The sequence below is a fragment of the Aspergillus costaricaensis genome, assembly GCF_003184835.1.
Source record: "Aspergillus costaricaensis CBS 115574 unplaced genomic scaffold BO79scaffold_13, whole genome shotgun sequence".
NCBI classification, from domain to species: Eukaryota; Fungi; Ascomycota; class Eurotiomycetes; order Eurotiales; family Aspergillaceae; genus Aspergillus; species Aspergillus costaricensis.
In genome coordinates, this window is record NW_020291813.1 from 333,409 (window position 1) to 354,995 (window position 21,587).

Here is a 21,587-nt window from a genome sequence, read left to right on the forward strand (position 1 = left end):
CTTCGCAAGATGTGCCAATAGCAAAGCCACCGAAGCAGTGGAATGTCGAGAGCGGGCAGCAGTTCACTCGAGTGTTTCTCCGCAGCCACCGGGTGTTCCGCAGTTCAAATCGGGATCGGGACTTGGTCACGGCGGGATCCCCCCTCGAGTCACTCGGTCCCTCGCTGTCTTCTTGTTCAGGACCGTGCAAGGACAGCCCCAATGAAATAGACGGACAGAGACCAAAAATGATACAATACACAGGTAGGTCAATTATATATACGGACAGAGATCGTCCCGTGAAGACAGGCACGGTGGGCGCTGGATGCAAGACAGATCTTTTTTTTTTCGCCAGGGTCGACCGCGGCTCCGGGGCGATAAGAAACCGGGACTGCATTTGATCCGAGATCGTTGCTTTGGCGTCTTTGGCTTCCTTACTTGGTGTGCTTTCCGGGGGTATTCTTTTTTTTTTTTTTTTTTTGTTTTTATTTTTACTTTTTGTAATCATTATGTCTCTCAATAAATCACCCAACATTATATATATACACTGGCAAACTATGGCCGTGCGCCTCTAAATATCAACATGGGGCATCTGATACTTGATGATGTCTTTCCCCATCGACCCGGGGGTGGGTCATTCTGGGGACGGGCGATGGTTCTACAACGCTTATTCGAGCCGCAAGGACACCCACTTTCCAAATCACCTAAATATTTTGCATTGATCGTGATTCGTAATGCTATCATACGTGACCCAGCTCTTCTCCGAACTTTGAAAAAAGTTTTGGGGCACTAGACTGGAGTTTTCCAGCCGACTCTAACTCTACCACCTGGGCTAGCTAGAACTTCCCTCAGAAAGATCCGAGCCGCTGAGATCGGACAGACCGCTCGGCAGGCTTCGTGTTACGGAACGCTATCGTCGCCGTAGGTTCTTTCAGGAACGGGGTTCTTCTCAAGGTTTGGGGGCTCGTTGCGAACTGCAGGGATTCTCTACGGATTGCCAATAGCAGACCGTTCCCTTCGCGCAAGTCTTTGTGCCTCTCCATGCTCAACCGTCTGCGCCCTGTTGAAAATTTCTACCATCCGGGTTCCTGCCTTCACCGCAATCCTCGTCCGCGGGGCAATGCGCTTGGACGGGCGCCGCGATTGGCGCCCCGTGTCGCATAACGACTGCTTGTCGAACCACGCGTGGATCCTCTGGTGGTGCCACGCGACGGGGCCGGGATTTTGGCCGAAGGCTTGGAGGGAACGGTGCTCGAAGGATGTTCGATGAAGGAAGTGTCCGTAGTCCTAAGTGCGTCATATTGTTAATATGAGGAAAGCAATCAACAACTAGCCCGGGGAGTAATCAAGACTCACATGAATGTCATCTCCGCTTCAGTGGTCGCTTTCAGCTGTTCGGCTTCGGCTTCTACCCGTGCTATTAGTATTGGATCTTTCTTTTACATAGCTGTGTCCATACCATTCTGTGCCTCTGCTTGCTTGGCTCTCCGGAAAGACTCTGGAATGGGCGCCTGTATCCGATCGTCAGCTTAGGAGGGAAGACAGCCACTATTCTCAGTCGCAAATACCTCTGGAAAGTCCACACAGAACGCGTTCATGTTCAATCCATAGAGGAAACTGGCAAAACTCTCACTGAACCGAGTTAAACTTTCGTGCATCAGCTGAAGGTGCATGAAGTTGGCCTCGAGGTCGGCCATGGAGTCTGCAAGCTCTGCAAACTGGGGTTCCAAGGCATTGATGGCAGGCTGGGTGTAGCCTGCCATACCAATACTGCTGCCATAGCCATGAGCTTCGCGGATCGACGACCGGGAACTGGGTCTTAAGGGAGTCGTGGGTCGCGACGAGGGCCGTGGGCGAGACGATGAGCGGGCAAAAGCATCCATGACGATTCTGAGACTGTGCACCCAAATTGAAGGCTGCAACCAAGCCGGCGGAGAGACCCTGATAAGACAAAATAGGAATAAGCACAGTATAGAAGAAAAGCTGTCACAAATATGCGACTTGACGCAGTTGTGTTTCAAGTTGTGTATGGAGGAGTTGCGAAAGATTGGGTTTGTTGATGTTGATCCCCGCTTTAGGCAAGGCCGAGTCACTGGACCCTCCTTTCCATGCCTCAGGTGTCTGCAGATTTGCTGCCTGGGGGCGCCACTGTGACCCAAAATGGTCCAATCAGCCTATAATTAGGACTACTTAGTTCTTCCGTCTAGTCCGGAGGGGACCCCTGGTGTGATTATCATCATTGGATTGCGGACGGGCAAAAATAAGAGACTTGGCAATCCATCCTGTTCGCTTGCTTCATCTTCCTCTCCCCATTATTGCCGCATCCAACCGCTGTGAGTTCCCCTTAGTCTCCTGCAGCTGAACCTTGTCTGTGAAGGTTTCAAGCGAACTGCACTGTCCGCCTTCTCTTCGCCTCCTTCCCTCTCGCCTTCCTTCCCCGCATTATTTCCGGCTGGAAATTTAGGCTCGGATCTTCGTCTCTCATTTTACTCACGAGGACACCAGGAAAAGACAGCCGGCATCTCTGCTTTTGGGATTTGACTCGTCCTTCTCCAATCGCCTTCTGGCCCTCACGGATAAGCACATGCATGCTTGTTTCCTCCTGCGCCGCCGTCTACCTCCATCCTCGGCCAACTCCATCAATTTCGCGTCGGGCAGACTCCTGCATTCAGGACGTGCACAGATCTTCCCATCGCGGTGCTCTAATCAAAGTCCTCTGATTTGGTCTCGATCCTTCAGACGACCCTTCTCCACTTCGCCGTTGTCTCAACCTTACAAACCGAGGGAAGCTGCGTCGTTCTGGTCAGTCACATTCACCCTACTTCTTATCGGAGCAGGAGCCTGGCTGCAGGATAAATACCGCAAGTCGGGAGGTGATATTCCTACGATCTCCGACTCACTCGAACCTTTACAAGAATCGCAAGTACCCTTTCTCGGCGTCATCGAAACCCTAAAGACAATGCCTATGGATCTACCACCCGGGACTGTGGGGAATCTCACACCAGAGCAGGAAGCCAAGCTGCAAGAGCTTTGGGTCCTGCTGTTGAAGGTCTGCGGTGTCAATTTGGATGCTATTGAACAGATTCAGCAGCAGAACGGCGATGCTGCTGCTGCAAGCCAACCCCAAGATAAGAAGAAACAGCCCAAGCGGAGTAGGTTCGGTCTTTTCGGGCGGAGCAACACGGATGAGGAGGAAGATAGCGCTAGCGACAAGGGGACCAACGGGATCGCTTCGAGTCTCGCTTCTATCAGCATCGCCGATGGAGATGACAAGTATGGCCAATCGAAGGAGTTCCAGCAGGCGCTTGTGGATATGAAGCCTGAGGAGATCCGGGTGACTCTTTGGAATATGGTCAAGCATGACAATCCCGATTCTCTGCTCTTGCGCTTCCTGCGCGCGCGAAAGTGGGACGTCAAGAAGGCTCTGGTCATGTTGATCTCTACGCTTCGCTGGAGACTGCTGGATGTGAAGTTGGATGAGGACATCATGCAGAATGGCGAGCAAAGTGCTTTGAAGAAATCCCAGAGTTCTGATCCTGCTGAAAAGAAGGCCGGTGAAGACTTCCTGTTGCAGATGCGCATGGGCAAGAGTTTCCTCCACGGTGTGGACAAGCTTGGCCGGCCGATCTGCGTCGTCAGAGTGCGCTTGCACAAAGCCGCCGACCAGGAGACAGAAGCTTTGGACCGGTTCACTGTGTACACAATTGAGACCGCTCGGATGATGCTTGCACCTCCAGTTGAAACAGCTGTGAGTATACACCCCACAGTAAGAGTATCATGCACTAACGGGTAATAGTGTGTTGTCTTCGACATGACCGACTTCTCCCTAGCAAACATGGTAAGCACCCTGTCAACTGCCAACAGATTCCATCTCTGACATGTTATAGGACTATCATCCGGTGAAGTATATGATTAAGTGCTTCGAAGCCAACTACCCGGAGTGTCTGGGAGTTGTTCTGATTCACAAGGCTCCTTGGATCTTCTCAGGTTAGTTCTTCAGATTTGGTATCCAAGGGATTTCCTCTAACCTCGATTGCAGGTATCTGGAATATTATTAAGGGCTGGCTTGACCCTGTGGTCGCCTCTAAGATCCAGTTCACCAAGAATGTCCAGGACTTGGAGAAGTTCATTCCCAAAGATCGCATTATGAAAGAGCTTGAAGGTGACGAAAATTGGGCCTACAAGTATGTCGAGCCTCAACCCGACGAGAACAAACTTCAGGAGGACACAGCCAAGCGGGACGAAATGGTGGCCGAGAGACAGCAGCTGGCGCAGGAGCTTCAAGGCGCCACCATCGAGTGGATTTCTTCGACGATGAAGAAGGATGAGAGCGCCGTCAAGGCGGCGGTAGACAAGAGAAAGGACCTGATCGAGCGCTTAAGAGTCCAATACTGGCAGCTTGACCCATACGTTCGGGCCACCTCCTTGTACGATAGACTAGATGTCATCCAAGGTGAGGGTAAGATCGAGTTCTATCCCACGAAGAGCAAGGTCGAGGGAAACGCACTTCACGACGAGAAGGCCGAGTAATACGCTCCGGGCCTTGGTATGAGGATAGACTGTTAGAGTGTGTTGATAGAGGACTACTTGTCATAATAACGCTCACATCGTGAGAGCATGTACATACAGCTTCTACCTGTCTGTCATGGAGCATGTATACTTGGATTGCGGTTTTCGTTGGTGGGTTTAAATGGAGCAATGGATTTTTCTTGATAGATGCATTCCCACAGAAGTTGGCTATCATCTTCTGTATCATAGCTTACAGTGTGTACCCTACAGATATTCCAATTGTGAAAGCAGAACTGATAATAATAGCACATGGCATGTAAATAGACGCAGCCGTAGCACTTGCTATATCCGTACTACTTACACATTTACATCTTAGCCTTGAGCTCCTCGAACAGAGCCTTCAGCTTATCCATATCGGTTTCCTGAGCGGGCCAGCCGACACCGAGACCTTCCTTCTCGTTAGGCTTGGGGATCTGTTCCAGCATCCTGTTAGCAAGTGAAAGTAACCAATGGCATCATGAACCGTGACGGAGTCACATATGCTCTTTCTCGAGGTTTGTGATGACATACCATGTGGAAGTGAACCTGAAAACACCAAACATCAGCATTAATCCCCCCCTCCAATACCTATAGAAGAATATTCAACTTACATGATCAACAACCTGGTGCGCTATGCGACCGTTGTTCTGGAGGATATTGAAGTCCTCAGCGCCAGTGACCTTGGCGATCTTCTTTGCGACGGGCTGTTTGATTTGTTGAACATTCCTTGTTAGTATCCATTCGTGTGGCGAGCTAGCTAGGTAGTAGGCAGCTGCGGGGAAGACTGAAAGAGGAGGAGAAGGGGAGGGGGGGTAAGTGCTCGCAGGGTCCTCGATCAGGCGGGACCCTTATAAAAGCATGCGGATCGAGCCCTGAGCTTATTTCACACGTGTGCATGTCGGTGCTGTCTATACGTACAAGGATTTCCTGAAGATCTTCGTCGGGGATGTCGGTGAGCTTGGCTCCGTGGTATTTGGGGATCACGAGCTGTGGTTTGGAGGGTTGGATGTTAGCTTGGTTTGGTTTCTTGTTTTGGTCGTCTTTGGGAAGGGAGATATGTGGAGGTTATGGGTTTATTGAGGGTCTGGAATTAAAGTGTTGGGGTGGGATTTGTGGATATAGTGTTGGTTTTGAAGGACTGTCGACTGCATCTCTCGATGTAGGGAGCAGAATGCGACATGTCGTGCGGGGGTGTATTTGAGGCGGTGGTTTATATGTATGCAGTTCACAGAAGAGGGACGGCAACACTTACAGCGTGTCCACGGCTAAGAGGCTGAATATCGAGGAAGGCAAAGACCTTGTCGCTCTCGAAGAGCTTGAAAGAAGGGATATCACCTATTGTTTACGTCGGGTTAGCCGGATCGGATCACTGCTACCAGCGGGCGCAGTTGAGGAACAAAGAATATAGTAGTTGTAGGTGTGCAGAGGTAGGAGGCATTGTACCCTTGATGATCTTGCAGAAGATGCAGGCAGCGGAAGACATCTTGTGTGACGAGGTTGAGTATATACGTCGATGGCAATCAATGTATTGTCTGAGGGGAATTGAAGGTCGCAATGACTGAATGCGGGGTTAGCAATCAAGGCGGAAGAAGAACGAAAAGATAGGTTGAGGGAAAAAAGGTTCGTGCCGGCGAGGTCTCGAACTTGCGGCGGGTGGCTGACGGAAGGTACTATAAGAAGTAGTTTAAGGTAGAATCTGCGAGGAGTGGGACAAACTAGCTCAGAACCCATTTCTTGCCTTTTACCAGAGATGGCCGTGGTTTGCCCAAAAGACTCCTCTCATCAATCTTTGGAATCACCCATCGACACAGCTGTCGATTTTATTGTTTTTCTTTTTCTTGATCGTTATTGTATGATGTAGGTAGATTGTGTGCCTCTTTTCTTGCAACTTTCTACCCCCTTTTATGGTAGTTTTCGAGAAAGGGGTGCGTTTGCGTTGCCTTTAAGGGTGCGTGTGCGTAACTGGCTATACTGAGCGACCAAGTCCATAAAGCTAAGGGGAACGAACACATGGTTGCCGGCTACCAGAAACAGTTGTCTTCATACACTTACCCATTATTGATGACTATCAGTATCTTTCGGTCAATTGAAGCACTTGTCCTGTATAGTGTGCTCAAGCACTGATAGAGTCTTCCGCAAGCGGGAGCCCTTCCCCCTGTGTCTCTAGCAGTACATGTCGGTTGTTTGAATCGTTGGGTGGATGCAATTGTCCTCTTAGCCACCAGGTACTCGCAGCCTCGGAAACTTATACCGTGCAATTAACATGGCATTTGAAGCCTACAAGGTGAACAAACTTCGCCCTGAGTCAATCCGTCATTCAGCAAGGTTCCAGTCCGTATGGCTGGTCCGTCTTGCATTGGTCAACCCACTACTACAACTGCTCCACGCCCTGTCAATCGGTAATCAGACAGGCTAACCGTGACCCTGGAGGCCCTCCCTACCCCTCACCATCGATAGAATCGCCCATTGCCGAGCTACTCTTGTACCTTCCTATATAAGCGGCCAAGACCGTTAGAGTATGAGGAAACGCTCCATCGTCACCCAAATCTGCGGATATCTGATTCGGTGGAAAGCCCGAGACCCCAGCTCAACCCCACCCAGCTATCTTATCATACTGTCGATTGGGCCGTCTTATCTGGAAGGGTCTCCAACAATAAGGCCATTGAACAAGATATAGCCCCCTTGGGCGCTCGCTCGGCTCAAGATGGCCTCCATCTTCTACCAAAGATTATCTGCTGCCAGGTTTACTGGGATCCTATCCAAGCAGACAAGATCAGCCTCCGCGAAACCCGCATTCACACCTCCACGTCGCGCTTTCTCAGTTACCACGACTCACACCATGCTGTCTACGGAGCTAACCGAGGCTGAGGTCTCGGCTCTCAGGGCCAATAAAGAACGTTTGGCGAAGGACCTCCATCATAGCTGTCAGTGGGGATATGGCATCCGCTGGGGAGAGTAAGTGTTACTGTAACACCCTTTGGAATCACTACAAGCGGTCTTTTGGGTTTATGCAAAGGAGCTGCTTGACATACCCAATGGCCTGCGTTTTGCCATGGATTGAGAGTTGGTCTAACAGCAATCCAGTGGGCACACAGACACTGGCATGCAGCGACTCGCGCTGTCGCAGGAGGACAAGCAAGTACGGGACTGGTTCATTGAGACAACAAAGGCATTGAAATGCGAGGTCACGGTGGATGAAATGGGTAACATCTTCGCTGTTCGCCCTGGACGACGGACTGACGTCCCACCCACTTTCATTGGCAGCCATCTGGATACGCAGCCGACAGGTGGCCGGTATGATGGAATTCTGGGTGTGCTCTCCGGTATTGAAACGCTGAAAGTAATTGACGAAATGGGATTGGAGACGGAAGGTGGAATTGGAGTTGTCAACTGGACAAAGTACGGCCCGGATTGCTATTACTATGCTTCAACTCACATCGCTAACACTATCACAGCGAAGAGGGTGCCCGGTTCCCCATTAGCATGGTGTCTTCTGGCGTTTGGGCAGAATGCATCCCTCTCGAACGAGCACATGGGCTTAAAGAAGTCCCAACAGTCGCATCTCTCCCGACCGCATCTTCTGCCCCAGAGTCTATGAAGTCTGCGTTGGAGAAGATCAACTATCTCGGAAGTGTCCCGTGCTCATACAAGCAAACACCCATGGCGGCCCACTTCGAGCTACACATCGAGCAAGGCCCCCATCTTATCTCTGCAGGCCAGCACGTTGGTGTCGTTACTGCTGTTCAGGCATACCGCTGGTTCCACCTCACGATCTTCGGCAGAGATACCCACACGGGTACTACCGCGTTCGAACACCGTGCAGATGCCCTATATGCCTTTGCTCGTATGATGGTACGTGCTCGTGAGGTTGCCTCCTCCCACGGCTGTCTGGCTAGCGTTGGAATTGTAGAGGCAAAGCCCGGCAGTGTGAACACAGTTCCCGGCACTGTCAGCTTCACTCTCGACATTCGCGGCCCAGAAAGCGAACTGGTCCAGGTTGTAGAAGACCAATTGAGAAAGGAGTTCGATTCGATCGCCGCAGAAGAGGGTAAGGGTATTGGCAAGCCTTGCCGCGTAGAGTGGACCCTTGACTTCGATTCGCCCGCTGTCAAGTTCCACCCTGACTGCATCGAGTGCGTGCAGCAATCCGCGGAGGCGGTCGTTTCGGACGTTAATGCAGCGGAGCCCAAGTCCCTCATGCGGACAATCATGAGCGGTGCGGGCCACGATAGTGTCTTTACCTCCAAGAGAGTGCCGACCAGCATGATCTTCGTTCCCTGCAAAGATGGGCTGAGCCATCACCCGGAGGAGTTCTGCTCCGCAGATGACTGCGCAACAGGTGCATCAGTCATCTTGCAAGCAGTGATCCGTTATGATCGAAAGAGGTTCTCGAGATGAGCTGCGTTGACAGCGGGTGCCTATAGTTGCGCCTCTGCATACATCTCGATATTGCCTTTTGATATATCAACCGCATGTATATAGCAGCAAATTTAGCAGCCATTTATCTTACGAAGTGGAAAATTAAATGAAGTCATGAAATCATGCCATTAATCCTAACTATATCATAACTGTGAAACAGTAGCTTGGCATAACTTCTTTTTTAGGACGTGCACGGTACAGCTTCCCGACTTCTTTCAAAGTCGTTCAAGCCACACCGGCAACAATCCCATTAAGCCCTTGGAAGACCGGCAGGCGACACCCCTTAGGAGGAGGGAGCACCACGGCCACGGCCGAATCCACCACGGAAGCTGGGAGCGAACTCGCCGGGGGCACCGCCCTCCTTGTTCTCCTCGCGGCGGCGGTAGCCACCCTCACGAGGAGCACGGGGACGACGCTCACGCTCCTCACCGCCCATCATGCCACGAGGGGGAGCGTGGGAACGCTGCTGCTTGATGTGGGTGGCGGGGACAACCTCAGCGGGGAGGTGGAGCCACTCACGGAGGTAGTCAAGACCCTATATCAAACCAGTCAGACAATCCGCCCTTATCGTATCCTGCGTCGGATATAATCATGGAATTAAACGTACCTCGGGGGTGAGGGTGTAGTAGTAGTACTGCCACGAGAACTGGGTCTTGACGAAACCACGGGAGGTCAGGGACTGGCAGGCCTTGATCACGTAGAGGTTCTTGGTGTCAATGTCGCCATGCTTGGGAAGGTTGAAGTCCTTCTTGGCCACGAGCACACCCTCTATTGTTAACCGTCAGTATGACTGATTCATCCATCATCCATCGATCGACCGTCGCGCAACATTTCGGGGAAACAAGGTTCGGTCGATATAGGTGTTCACATACCGCGGAAGAGGTACTCGTGGATCTTCTTGCGGTCTTCCTTGGGGATAAGCCTGAATCAGGGTTAGCTACATCATCCTATATGATATCAATGGCCGATATTAGGTGCATCACTTACATTGTCGCGAGTTCCTAGCGCTCTTCGGGGAATCGCCTTGACAACGCGCGAAGAGGGTGGTTTAAATGTAGTTGATGTGAGTGGAGCGGCTGCGGTCGAGAAAAAAGTGCGGTAATTCCCCATCGGGAAGCGGTTTCAGGGTTGGCGCCCTAATCGCTCCGCTAGGCGGATAAGCTGCATCACGTGCAATATGCGTTTTGGCCTGAGGCTACAAAGATGTAGTTTCCCGGTTAGTCATCAATGGCCTTATCGGGAACTCCTCCGCATCCTGAATGAAGTCAACTGCGCCTCACCTCTGCAAGCGATCATCTCCACCTTCAACGAGCAGCAACAGTCTCAGCGCTTCGAGTACTCGGTATATACGCACTGCTTAACTAACGGTCTCTGCGATATCACCAACCATCATGGCGTCCCAAAACGTCAACATTCTCCTGTCGACCTTTCCCGGTCTCTCACTTCCATCAACACTCTCCTTCGCGTTACCATCATCATCCAGCGTAGCTGACCTGACGGACAAAATCGCCTCATACCTGCCTCCTTCTCTGCCACTCAACCGTCTGGTCTTGACAACAACCAGCAACAAGCAACTTCTCCCCTCATCCGAATCCATCGCATCCTACCTCATCAGCACCAATGACAACCTCGCCACAGCCTCCATTCTCCCCCTCCGCCTCAGCGCCCCCCTATGCGGTGGTAAGGGAGGTTTCGGATCCCAGCTCCGTGCCGCCGGTGGGCGCATGTCCAGCAAGCGCAAGCGCAACCAAGGCGACGACAATGGATCCAGCCGCAACCTCGATGGCCGTCGTCTACGCACAGTCAACGAAGCCAAGGCATTGGCCGAGTACCTCGCCCTCAAGCCGGAGATGGACAAGAAGGAGAAGGAGGAGCGTCGGCGCCGGTGGCAGGCTGTTGTTGAGGCGGCAGAGAAACGTCAAGAGGAGCTGAAGAACGGAGGCGGCAAGCAGAAGATTGACGGTCAGTGGATGGAAGACAAGGACGAGATGAATGAGAAAGCGAGAGAGGCGGTCCTTATGGCTATGAAGGATGGTATGTGGACGGATAATCTTCGCGATACGATTCTGGGCGGATCAAGTACGAGTGCTAGCCCAAGTGAGGGAAGTGGTCAGGAGACGCCCTCCAGCTCCGAGGAGGAAAGTGATGATGAGCAGGAGATGGAGGATGCACCTGGACCGTCGTCGTCGGAGCCGGCGCGCAATGCGGCTCCTCGGCGGTATATTGGTTTTGATGAGGATGACGAGTTTATGAGTGACTCGGAGGAAGAGGAGGAGGCTGAAGATCCTAAGGGGAAGGGAAGAGCCAAGGCTTGATTGAATGCCACTGAATGTTCCTTTTCATGCGATTACGGCGTATGGTCTACGGTTCTGGTTGTTTTTTTCATGTTGCTGGCTTGTTGTTGATATCAGGGTTTGCGAAGCACGGTTATTTCATCTTAAGCTCCATAGCTAGCGTACATATTCTATCGAAAATAATATCTTTCACAATAATCACCTCTCCTTAATTATCTTGTATTCCAACAGCACCCAACACCCCGTATTAGCTATGATAGAACCAGCTAGTCAGTTCGCCACAGCAACTTTTTTCCGGCCGCCGGCGCGGACCACCAACGCTATCGCCGCTATCACTCGCTATCAGTAGACTAGACTTTCATCGCATTTCTTCCCCGAGCTCTCCAACATCCCCAAACCTCACCAACCATGTTGCCATACCTCGGGCGCATAATCCCACGAGGGCGCCTACCATACCACCGAGCGCCTTTACAAATATCCCGCCTTCGCAGACCGTGCCTGCGAACAACAACCGCTATTTTCTCTCCCCGTCCGGAGGTACTAGCCCGCACCCAGCTACGCAGCTTTTCCACGAGTATTCCTCTCCGCGCAAGCCCGGCTCCTGAACCAACAATTGAAGAAGCTGTCCTCCCCGTCTGCTGCCCTGGATGCGGTGCGTATGCGCAGACTGTTGAGCCGAACGAGCCTGGGTTTTATGGGAAGACTAGGAAACAGACGCGGAAGCTCTTGTCGGAGACGAAGCAGGTTGTTGAGGGTGAGGGAATTGGGGAAGAAGAGTCCGGATTGAAGGCTGAGGGGGAGAAGGCGGCGGATCGGATTCAGAAGTATCTGGAGCTTACGAATGTTGGGGGGAGTGTGCCGAGGCCGAAGTGTGAGTGATCATCTTCTCTATCTATCATGCAATGGTGGGTTTGGTTCATATGCTAACTGATTGATTCCTGTTGTGCAGTTGGTGCTTCTTTGGTGAAAGCGGCTGATACTGCTGGCAAGTATCTGGAGAAGTCGAAAGCCCCGGTCCAAATCTGCGATCGATGCCATGATCTGCTGCATCATAACAAGGCCGTTCCTGCTATTTCGCCGACTATGGATTCCCTGCGGGCGTATTTGGATGAGTCGCCTCATAAACATAATCGGATTTATCATGTTGTTGATGCGGCGGATTTCCCTATGTCTGTTGTGAAGGAGATCTACGATACGCTGGGGATCATGGATCCGCGGTCGAAGAATCGGCGCTCGGCGACTTATAAGTATAAGAGCGGGAAGAAATTGCCGACTATTAGTTTTGTTATTAATAGGTCGGATCTGTTGGCCGCTACGAAGGAACAGGTTGATTCGAAGATGGAGTATGTACGGTCTGTGCTTCGTGATACGTTTGGACTCTCGCATGAGGAATTCCGCTTGGGCAATGTGCATATGATTAGTGCTCAGCGGGGATGGTGGACGAAGAAAGTTAAGGAGGAGATTAGGGAGCATGGGGGTGGGATTTGGGTGATTGGGAAGGCCAACGTTGGTAAAAGCAGTTTTATTGAGGCCTGCTTTCCCAAGGATTCGCGGAATCTCGAGAAGATTGCGGAGTTGATCGAGCTCCGTGAGGAGGAGTCCAAAATCGCTACGCACTATGACCCTTCTGCTATTGATTCAGAGGGTCTTCTACCCCCTGCGCCTCGGGAGGATTTATATCCTATTCTCCCTGTGGTCTCTTCTCTAGCCGGCACGACGGTATCACCTATTCGTATCCCGTTTGGCCGTGGAAGGGGCGAGATGATTGATCTGCCGGGGCTCGAGCGTGGCGAGCTGGCCGACCATGTCCGTGATGAGTTTAAACGCGATTTGATCATGACCAAGAGGAAGAAGCCTGAACGCCTCTCGATCAAGCCTGGCCAATCACTACTTCTCGGAGGAGGTCTCGTCAGAATTACGCCGATGAACCCTGAGGATGTCGTGATGGCAGCTTGCTTTGTCCCGCTTGAATCGCATCTCACCAGAACCGAAAAGGCTATTGAAATGCAAACGGAGCAGCGCCCTTACCCCAAGACCAATATTGCCAGAGAAGGTACCGGTCAGGTCATCTCGTCTGCAGGTGTTTTTGACCTGAAATGGGACGTGACTCATTCGCACCTCCCCAGGTCTATCGCCAAGGCGGTTGAAGATGGGCATATGAAGATGCCGTCTCTACCATACAAAGTAATGTCGACCGATGTTTTGATCGAAGGATGCGGCTGGGTTGAGCTTACAGTTCAAGTTCGAGCCAAGTCCGCGAAGGAGTCTGATTCTGAGGATGAGACGTCAAAGTCGTTCCCTCAAGTGGAAGTTTTCACTCCGTACGGCCGCCATGTTGGATCTCGTCCTCCGATTGAATGTTGGAAGTTCATAGAAGCGAAGAAGGTCGCTGACAACCGCGCGAAGGGACCTCGGGGACGGCAGAACATTGGACTGGAGAAGCGAGCTCGGCTCAGCTGAGATGGTCTTCCAGCATGGATGACCTTGTATAGTATATGATTTGCATAGCGATTGGTGTTTCAACGGTGTATACTAGAAAGGGATAAACAATGTTGTATTATAATGATTGGGGTTGTGTGGTGGTGGTTGATGTATAAATAGATCATCGATTGTTGGTGAGCAGCTTATTAGTTTATCATCTAGTGCCTTCGTTCACGTGGGCTTCTTCCCTCTTCATTCTTCCTCCTTTCTTCTCACTCCCAACCTAACCTGCATGTCTCACGCCTGTTTGAGTTCATTTCCCAAATCTAGGTTATTATCTAATCCTGCTAGTATTCCCACCAGTGGTTGCGCTACAACCCCTCTTCACTACGTGTACTACATAGTAAGCATCCGCTCCTCGAACAATACACAATCGCTTCAGCTGTATACCAACGTTATATAGCTAACAAACACATCCCATAAGGAAACTTTCGACAATGCTCTCGTCTCGAGGCAGCAATAATGCGCAATTGCACAAGATCCCGTGGCGCTATGCTCTACCGCACAAGTACAGCAAAGAGACGAATCCGGAGGGGATGATATCATTTGCATTAGCAGAACATGTAAGTTACCTGCGAAATGAGGCAACAACTCCAAAGTACTTATAAGCAGATAGGCACCAATGCGCGCAGAAATAGCCAACTACATCAACACCAAGGTCAATATCCAGCCCTCTCTCTTTTTCCTCTGGAACTCAGCAATCCCAACCAATATCTTCTACATGCTTAGGTCGAGTTCAACGTAGCATCAGTTGCCTATACCTCTGGTAACAATGCCATCCATCGTCTACAGAAAGCAGTCGCAATGCATCTAAATAATCTACTCGATCCCATTGCTCCAATTGAATCGGAAGAAGTCATTGTTGCCAGCGGCGCAACTGCAATAGGGAGCATGCTTGGATTCACCCTAGCCGAGCCAGACGAGGGCATCTTAATCAGCAGGCCAGCTTATGGGCGATTTGAGCTTGATTATGGTGTCGAAGCGGGTGTGCAGATGGTATATTCAGACACCACTGTGGAGGAGGCATTTGCTCCTTCTGTTGTCGAGAAGTATGAATTGGCCCTGAGAGATGCTCGGGCGAGAGGTGTGCAGATCCGGGCATTGATGCTAGTGAATCCGCATAATCCTACCGGTATGGATAACCACTTCGTTGCTTATCAATAACGTAGCGTTGACACTACGTCTAGGCCTTTGCTATTCTGTTCAAACCCTAACGGAGATTCTCAAGTTTTGCAATAAGCACCAGCTTCATCTGATCAGCGATGAAATTTATGCTTCATGCGTTTTCGATTCCGGAGACCCAGATGCCGTTCCATTCACCTCTATATTATCCCTCAGTACCCCGAAGCTGATCAACCCTGACCTGGTGCACTTGTTGTACGGATTCAGCAAGGTATGCCGTACCTCGTTATCTTCTCTGCTCATTAGAATGTGTCTAACATATATGATCTCAGGACTTCGCGTCCGGCGGCCTCCACCTAGGCTTCCTTATCACAAAGAACAAACCCCTACGTCATTCCTGCAATGCAATCCTGTAAGTTCATGCTACTACCTGCCCGACTCGCAACTGAAAGTCAACTAATTCTACTCGTAGACGACTCCACAGCGCCTCCACAGCAGCCGTAACAATCGGAACCACCATCCTCGAAGATCAAGACTTTGTTCGCGACTTCACTGCCAAAAGCCAACAAAGTCTTGCTTCAACATACCGAATCGCAACATCAACTCTCGCTCGAGAGGGCATCAGCTACATAAAGGGAGGGTAAGTCAAGATGTGTCCAGAACTCATTCCAAAACTATGTTCAATATAGCAACTTATATTGTTCCCTCCAGAAACGCCGGTTTCTTTATATATATCGACCTATCATCCTATCTCCCCAAAGATACCAGTGACAGCACATCTCCGCCTGAATTCACTCTCGCTCAGAAATTCGTCGATGCAGGTGTATTCCTGCATCCGTGCGAAGAGCATGGGAACATCCCAGGGTGGTTTAGGCTTGTCTATGCGCAGGAGGAGGATGTGTTGAGGGAGGGGCTGAGAAGGTATGTAACGATATCATCTGTTTCCCAGTCTACTACCTTTTGACTTTGAGATATCGTAGGCGGGGTTAGGCGTGACGCTAATGATATATATTACAGGATGATCGGGGTACTAAATAGTTTGGCATGAACGATCTAGTCTTTTTGGCTTCATTGCCTGGTGAAACCTTCGTCCTGTGAAATTGCAATAAGTATGATGTTATCGTTAGTAGTATACTATGTCTACCCAGAAGTGACAACAAAACTACAAAGCATTACTAAATCCAATCAACAAATCTAACATAACCCAATGAAATTGCTATTTTATGATCTTTCACTAAAACAAAAGAAAAGAAAACATGAAACCCATCAAGATATCTCATCTAATCTGTATCATGTATAATCATCACCATCTTCATCTTGATCATCTACTCAATATTGGCAAAGTTGAAAGAAGGCTGGCCAGGAACGGCATTCTCAGCCTGCAGTCCCTCCCTCTTCTCACCAGTACCAACAACCTCACCAGTCTTACCACCCTCATCGACAGCAACAATCTCCAGCTCCTTGGCGCCAGTAACACGCTTGATAGCAGCAACCATCTCGCTGAGGACAGCGAACTCATCGAAAGGCAGCTTGCGGTCGAAGACAGCCTCGGGGACTTCCTTGTCGACAACGAGACGCTTCTTGAGTCTCTGGACGAAGGGCATAGCCTTCTTCATCTCGCCGAGCTTGCCGACCTTGGCATTCAGCTCCTTGTCGTTGAAGGAGATGCTGACTGCGTCGAAGGCTTCGCGCACAAGGTCAATGTACTTCTCCTGCCAGACGGGGAACTTCTTGGCCGCGTAGATGCTGAGCTTCTTGGGCTTGCGGGGGTCGAAGGCAGTCTGCTTGCCCTTGGAGAGCTTCTTCACGAAGTTGGCCTCCGCGGAGGTGATGCTGGAGGTGGTCGAGCGGGCGTAGTCAAGGGCTGCGGACAGCTCGAGGGAGGGCTCGGGGACCTCGGGGAAGCGGGCGTGGTGGATGGTCGAGGGCTGGATAGGGTGTTAGTGGGGGTGAGATGGAGTGGGGTTATGGGGTAGGTACGAACCTTCTTCAGGATCTCGAGCCAGATGTGCTCGGACCAGTGAGGAGCAATGACGGCCATCATCAGAGCCTGCAGCTCGATGTAGCGGAGGACGACGTCACGGTGCATGCCAATGCCGGCAGTGGTGGTAGCTTCACGGTAGAAGTCACGGGCGCTGACCAGGTCGTACAGACCGGACTTCAGGGCGAGCTTGAAGTTGGTGCTAGAAGTAGTTAGCTTCATGAAAGTCCAAGTGGAAGTCAAGTGAAGCAAAATGGAGAGTTTTTATGAAGGGTCCATCAGGCATGTGGTGATGTTTGTCTCATGGCCGTGAAAGGCTCTGAAGTAGCAAATACGTAGAATATGCGAACATCATGTGGACAGGTGGTTGCGGGATTGTAGGGGGATAAAAGATAACTTACTCCTGGTAGTGCTTCTTGGTCTCACGGACAAGGCCGTTAAGCTCGTTGTCGAAGAGCTTGTCCCAGAAGGCATCGGCGGGGCCGGTACGCAGGGACTCGTCCTTGACAACTTCCTCCATCCAGTCCTTGAGAGTGTGGAGACGGAGGATGTTGCTGTTAGCGACGGTCTCCTCGAAGTTGGCGTCTTCGATACCGTCACCAGCATCGGCGAAGGCGATACGGGTGGCATCAGCACCGAACTTGTCGACAGCATCCTTCAGGGTAAGGAAGTTACCCGTACTCTTGCTCATCTTCTCACCGTTGAGCAGCAAGTGTCCGTTAGCACGGACACCGCGAGGCCAGTACTCAGGAGGGAAGAGGGCGACGTGGATGTACAGGAAGAAGGTCAAGTGGTTCTGGATGAGATCCTTTCCGGAAACACGGACGTCCAGAGGGTACCAGTACTCGAATTCTCTACGCATCTTCTGCAGAGCCTCCTTGCTGATACCGCTCTTGGAGACAAGCTCATCGCTGAGCTCACGTCTGGTGAAGACGTAGTCCCAGACTTCGTCGATCATCTGCTCGGCCTTCACGTTCAGGGAGCCAGGCTCCTTACCGTAGCGGTCACCGTGCAGGTAGTGGGCGATGGTGTAGTAGGCCATGTAGACGGTACTGTCACTCAAACTCTCGACAAGGAACTGCTTGTCCCAGGGCAGCTTCGAACCCAGACCGTAGGTTCTGGCGCAAGCCCAGCGGTTGAGCCAGGACAGGTTCTTCTCGAAACCGTTCTTGGTTTCGTTCGAGTAGGCGTTCAGGGTGTTCACAACGTGGTTCAGGGTGGTCTTCTGCCACTCGGCGTCGTTCTCACCGTAGTTCAGGAACCACTGGCCGAGGTAGGCAACAACACAGTCATCTCCACTGCGGCTGACAACCTTGCCCATAGGGTCGGCGAAGGGGAAGGCATCACCGCTCTCGTACAGAGACTTACGGATCTTCTCCTTAACAGCGCTCACGGGCTGTCCCTTGTACTCACCGACAATCATGGTACCCTTGTAGAAAGCTTCACCATAGGCCAACTCCTTGGCCTGTGCAAGCTGGTTAACGTCCTTGGGAGAGTTGATCTTGAGCTGCTTGACGAGAGCGGGAGCAGTGAGGTTTCCGTACGTCGGAGTCTCGATGAGAGGGAAGATCTCCAGCTCAGCCCACTCCTTCTTGATACCATAGTACTCCGGCTTCTTCGCGAGATCCATCAAAGTGGCGTAATCATCGGGAGAATCCGAGGGCACGGAAGTGACAACACCGGTACCCTTGCTGGCAGAGACACCCTCCATGGGAAGGATGCGCACACCTTCAGTGTGGAAAGAAAGGGGAGCGTTGACGAGAGTACCGACATAGGCAGTTCCGGGGGCCTCAACGACAAGGGGCAGTTGGTCCTGGGACTTGAGGAACTTCTCGCCGTCGGCGAAGTAGCCCTGGAAAGCCATGTTCCAGGCAGCCCGCTTGGTGACGACGAAGTATTCCTTCTCCTTGACCTTGTAGAGACCATAGGTGATCTTGGGGCCAAGGAAGCAGCAGGTCTGTCCGTACATGGTCTCCGGACGCAGAGTGGCGGGGACGAAGTAGACATTGGCATCGTCCTCAATCTTGCCCTTGACGAGTTCGGCGATCTCAGGAGCCCACTCCTTGACCTTGAGCTTCATAGCGGTGTATTCCTGGGGACCGATACCCTCACCCTCAGTGCGGTCGTGGTCCATGCAAGGCTGTCCGTCCTTAGGAGAGTAAATGGTGTAACGGTTGCCGTACTGGATCTTGCCCAGCTCGTGAAGGCGGTTCATCTGCCAGCGCACAAAGGCGTCATAGTAGGGGTTGGCGTCGGTGGTGACGAACTGTCTGCGCCAGTCAACACGGGCACCCAGGCTGTCGAGATCACGAATGGCGAGAGGGGGGAAGTGCTGGAGCCAGTGGGCGGCATCGGCGAACTTGTGGATCTCCTCAATGGGGATACCAATAGCCAGCATGATCTGGAACTGGTACTTCATCTTGACGGTCTTGGCAGCGGCCTTGCTCTTCTTTCCGGAGAACTTCTCCTGCTCAGCCTTAACCTCCTGGGTGGGAGCGGCAACGGCGGCCTTGTCCTGCTCCTCAGACTCTTCGCTGTAGCCTTCGAAGTTCTTGCCGAACTTGGCGACTTCATCCCGGAGCTTGTCGGCACAGGCCTTGATGGGCATACCAGTGCAGTGGAATCCGAGAGGGAAAAGGGCCCTCTTGCCCTCCATGCGAGCAACACCGGTCATGAACTCGACCTTGCTAGCAGTGAAACTGTGACCGGCGTGAAGGGTACCGTTCATGTAGGGGTAGGCCATGGTGCCGAAGAACTTGGGGTGCTTCTCACGGAGCTCAGCGGCGGACATGCTGCCGAAAGGCACCTCCGTCTCGGAGGGAGCATCGACCTCAAAGACCTTGTTTGCCTTCCATTGGGCCTGGTACTTCTTCTCGAGGGCAATAAGGGTATCTCTCTTCTCGGTCTATGCAGATAATACATGGTCAGCTCAATCCAGGTCAAATCGGGTCCCTTGGGGGACAAAGAGGGGCATGTGAGGCAGACATTCTCGAGTTTCATAGTGTTTTTCGTGCCCTGCTCGAGCGCAGCTGCAGACGCAGCGGCGGCGGCGGCGGCTGCCATGGCTCCGGATGTAGAAGGATAAATCTGACAAACTGGAGATAATGAGCCCGAGGGCGAGGAGGGAGAAGGGCAGCGTTATATAGATCGAGCGACTGGAGTCACCGCGGGGTCGAAAAGAATTACTCCGAATGTGGGAAAAGGCGGTCCGTGAGTCACCGCCTGCCTCATCCGGTATCGGAGCATGGGGATATCCTAGTATCAAGGGCGATGGCTTCATTGCTCAGCCTCTTTCAGGTAATTAAGATATGGCAGGTGGACCTTGAATGTGGAATGATTGTTCTAAGTTGTGAGTCACAACTTTGGTGCAATTCTTGGAGTGAATGATGCATGTTGGAGTCATCACGCTGTAAGGGAAGGCTGAACCGGGCAGGATTAGACTCGGTGAAAGCGAGTTCCTTTGGAATTTGAACAACAGAATGGAGAGAAGACTTGGGCATTGTCTGAACTAGAAGGTGCTAGGCGTCTGGGTTCTATCAAAGGAGTCATCACCCAAAGTTGCCAATCAATAAGAGACTATCATCAACATCGCCGAAGCACATTGTCTTAGCATCACGTGATCTGATATCGGCTGCTTTTCTTTCCGCCGGGGATCCCAAAAATCAACGGGAGACAGCTCCGAATCAGCAGCCATCTAACCACCCCGTCGTCGGCCCATCCAGATCAATTACAGCCGGGCGCGACCTGAAAATCCCATCCCTTGACATATCTTCCATCAGAAAGTAGTCGCTCAGGCGCTCCAACCGTCACAATGGTCAACCTCTTCAAGCGGATGCGGAAGCTGAAAACCGTAAGTTGACCACACATCACCCATTATCAATGACCCAGATACTGACATGGCTATTCAACAGAGGGTATGTTCTCAATCTACAATCTCACCCAGCTGCCTTTGAACCCTCATCACAACCCGACAACCCCAATCCCTACCCACCGATGCCATCCCTCCCATATCGGAATCAATCAACCAACCCAACCATCCACCGGAGGAACCCATCAAACCCAACCCTACTAACACCTCATCCCAGCTCCTCAACATCCAAGTCGGCACCGGAGCCGCAACCCTCCCCACTGTCGCAAACGCCTCTAAAGAATTCCCCGCCATCACGCGGCTGCACCTCACATACGCCCGCAAGATCTACGGCGGGCACCAAGGCGCGCGACATTTCTGGCGCAACTGCCTCCCCCGACTCAAGTACTACAACCCAGCGATTCCCATGACGGTGCGCCAAACAGAGGAACAAGAAGGTCCCGCCGCATTGACGATCTACTTCGCCGAGCGCGCCAGCAACGCCGCATCCCTGCTCTCCGCTAAGGACGTCACGGACAAGCATGCCCCGGCCCCCGGAGAGGCGGAGCAGGCCGCTGTTCTGGATGTGAAGAATCTCGACTACAAGGATATCTGGGCTAAGATGAAGAACATGACGGGCGCGCAGGAGATTCAGCCTACTCCGGAGCAGGAGTCTGAGTTGCAGAAGTTGGAGCAGTTGAGGCAGCAGAGTGATAAGGATCGCGCGCGTATAGCAGCTATTCGTCAGGCTAAGGCGGATCAGGAACGGATGTTGCAGGAGGCTAGGGGTGAGGTGGAGAAGTTGAGGCAGTTGTAGGAATGATCTTTTGAGTGGTGATGTGGATGGGTGATTTGGCTTGTGTGGGAATATAGTATACGACCTTGGGGCGTCGTGTCTTGTAGCATAGCATATATC

The 21,587-nt window shown here is 51.8% G+C and overlaps 9 protein-coding genes across 9 annotated transcripts; 5 read left to right on the forward strand and 4 right to left on the reverse strand.

The window, feature by feature from the left end:
* Positions 1-490: 490 nt before the first annotated feature.
* BO79DRAFT_263972 (DASH complex subunit DAM1) lies at positions 491-1,862 on the reverse strand (the record flags this gene model as incomplete). The annotated part of the gene is made up of 2 exons (XM_025686735.1): positions 491-1,266; positions 1,548-1,862. 2 exons carry the CDS (start codon positions 1,860-1,862, stop codon positions 967-969), a joined length of 615 nt encoding a protein of 204 aa, XP_025540351.1. The 3' UTR covers positions 491-966.
* A 1,076-nt stretch (positions 1,863-2,938) lies between these two features.
* BO79DRAFT_146248 (CRAL-TRIO domain-containing protein) lies at positions 2,939-4,509 on the forward strand (the record flags this gene model as incomplete). The annotated part of the gene is made up of 4 exons (XM_025678446.1): positions 2,939-3,727; positions 3,776-3,817; positions 3,867-3,966; positions 4,019-4,509. The coding sequence occupies 4 exons, from the start codon at positions 2,939-2,941 to the stop codon at positions 4,507-4,509; spliced, it is 1,422 nt and encodes a 473-aa protein (XP_025540352.1).
* A 277-nt stretch (positions 4,510-4,786) lies between these two features.
* On the reverse strand, positions 4,787-6,095 carry BO79DRAFT_193649 (HIT family protein). Its single transcript, XM_025680992.1, has 6 exons — positions 5,971-6,095; positions 5,780-5,862; positions 5,446-5,514; positions 5,139-5,231; positions 5,059-5,073; positions 4,787-4,961 (listed from the first exon to the last, which is right to left on the reverse strand). Exons 1-6 carry the CDS (start codon positions 6,008-6,010, stop codon positions 4,854-4,856), a joined length of 408 nt encoding a protein of 135 aa, XP_025540353.1. The 5' UTR covers positions 6,011-6,095; the 3' UTR covers positions 4,787-4,853.
* A 1,136-nt stretch (positions 6,096-7,231) lies between these two features.
* On the forward strand, positions 7,232-8,925 carry BO79DRAFT_254263 (M20 family metallo-hydrolase; the record flags this gene model as incomplete). Its single annotated transcript, XM_025686052.1, has 3 exons — positions 7,232-7,482; positions 7,612-7,926; positions 7,983-8,925. 3 exons carry the CDS (start codon positions 7,232-7,234, stop codon positions 8,923-8,925), a joined length of 1,509 nt encoding a protein of 502 aa, XP_025540354.1.
* A 108-nt stretch (positions 8,926-9,033) lies between these two features.
* On the reverse strand, positions 9,034-10,056 carry BO79DRAFT_237249 (40S ribosomal protein eS10; the record flags this gene model as incomplete). Its single annotated transcript, XM_025684670.1, has 4 exons — positions 9,034-9,481; positions 9,554-9,714; positions 9,819-9,855; positions 9,934-10,056. 4 exons carry the CDS (start codon positions 10,054-10,056, stop codon positions 9,230-9,232), a joined length of 573 nt encoding a protein of 190 aa, XP_025540355.1. The 3' UTR covers positions 9,034-9,229.
* Positions 10,057-10,337: 281 nt separating this feature from the next.
* BO79DRAFT_227729 (uncharacterized protein) lies at positions 10,338-13,700 on the forward strand (the record flags this gene model as incomplete). The annotated part of the gene is made up of 4 exons (XM_025683900.1): positions 10,338-11,164; position 11,358; positions 11,595-12,111; positions 12,211-13,700. 4 exons carry the CDS (start codon positions 10,338-10,340, stop codon positions 13,698-13,700), a joined length of 2,835 nt encoding a protein of 944 aa, XP_025540356.1.
* A 280-nt stretch (positions 13,701-13,980) lies between these two features.
* BO79DRAFT_193660 (pyridoxal phosphate-dependent aminotransferase) lies at positions 13,981-15,935 on the forward strand. Its single transcript, XM_025680993.1, has 9 exons — positions 13,981-14,064; positions 14,146-14,284; positions 14,338-14,379; positions 14,451-14,853; positions 14,909-15,114; positions 15,176-15,255; positions 15,316-15,483; positions 15,555-15,764; positions 15,861-15,935. Exons 2-9 carry the CDS (start codon positions 14,159-14,161, stop codon positions 15,889-15,891), a joined length of 1,266 nt encoding a protein of 421 aa, XP_025540357.1. The 5' UTR covers positions 13,981-14,064; positions 14,146-14,158; the 3' UTR covers positions 15,892-15,935.
* Positions 15,936-16,037: 102 nt separating this feature from the next.
* Positions 16,038-19,962, reverse strand: BO79DRAFT_193661 (leucine--tRNA ligase CDC60). The gene is made up of 4 exons (XM_025680994.1): positions 19,810-19,962; positions 17,226-19,729; positions 16,828-17,026; positions 16,038-16,771 (listed from the first exon to the last, which is right to left on the reverse strand). The coding sequence occupies exons 1-4, from the start codon at positions 19,885-19,887 to the stop codon at positions 16,169-16,171; spliced, it is 3,384 nt and encodes a 1,127-aa protein (XP_025540358.1). The 5' UTR covers positions 19,888-19,962; the 3' UTR covers positions 16,038-16,168.
* A 547-nt stretch (positions 19,963-20,509) lies between these two features.
* Positions 20,510-21,488, forward strand: BO79DRAFT_287067 (mitochondrial 54S ribosomal protein mL61; the record flags this gene model as incomplete). The annotated part of the gene is made up of 2 exons (XM_025688535.1): positions 20,510-20,674; positions 20,910-21,488. Exons 1-2 carry the CDS (start codon positions 20,636-20,638, stop codon positions 21,486-21,488), a joined length of 618 nt encoding a protein of 205 aa, XP_025540359.1. The 5' UTR covers positions 20,510-20,635.
* Between the last annotated feature and the right edge of the window lie 99 nt (positions 21,489-21,587).

Excerpts from the sequence above, each read along its gene's own strand:
- BO79DRAFT_193649 (XM_025680992.1), bottom strand. The coding sequence starts at position 6,010 with ATGTCTTCCGCTGCCTGCATCTTCTGCAAGATCATCAAGG. Across the intron at positions 5,863-5,970 it reads CTTCTGCAAGATCATCAAGG|GTGATATCCCTTCTTTCAAG; the intron begins GTACAATGCCTC and ends CGTAAACAATAG. Across the intron at positions 5,515-5,779 it reads CTCTTAGCCGTGGACACGCT|CTCGTGATCCCCAAATACCA; the intron begins GTAAGTGTTGCC and ends TCCAAACCACAG.
- BO79DRAFT_193660 (XM_025680993.1), top strand. The coding sequence starts at position 14,159 with ATGCTCTCGTCTCGAGGCAGCAATAATGCGCAATTGCACAAGATCCCG. Across the intron at positions 14,285-14,337 it reads CATTTGCATTAGCAGAACAT|GCACCAATGCGCGCAGAAAT; the intron begins GTAAGTTACCTG and ends ATAAGCAGATAG. Across the intron at positions 15,765-15,860 it reads TTGAGGGAGGGGCTGAGAAG|GATGATCGGGGTACTAAATA; the intron begins GTATGTAACGAT and ends TATATATTACAG.
- BO79DRAFT_193661 (XM_025680994.1), bottom strand. The coding sequence starts at position 19,887 with ATGGCAGCCGCCGCCGCCGCCGCTGCGTCTGCAGCTGCGCTCGAGCAG. Across the intron at positions 17,027-17,225 it reads ACCAAGAAGCACTACCAGGA|CACCAACTTCAAGCTCGCCC; the intron begins GTAAGTTATCTT and ends AACTACTTCTAG. Across the intron at positions 16,772-16,827 it reads GGCTCGAGATCCTGAAGAAG|CCCTCGACCATCCACCACGC; the intron begins GTTCGTACCTAC and ends CACCCTATCCAG.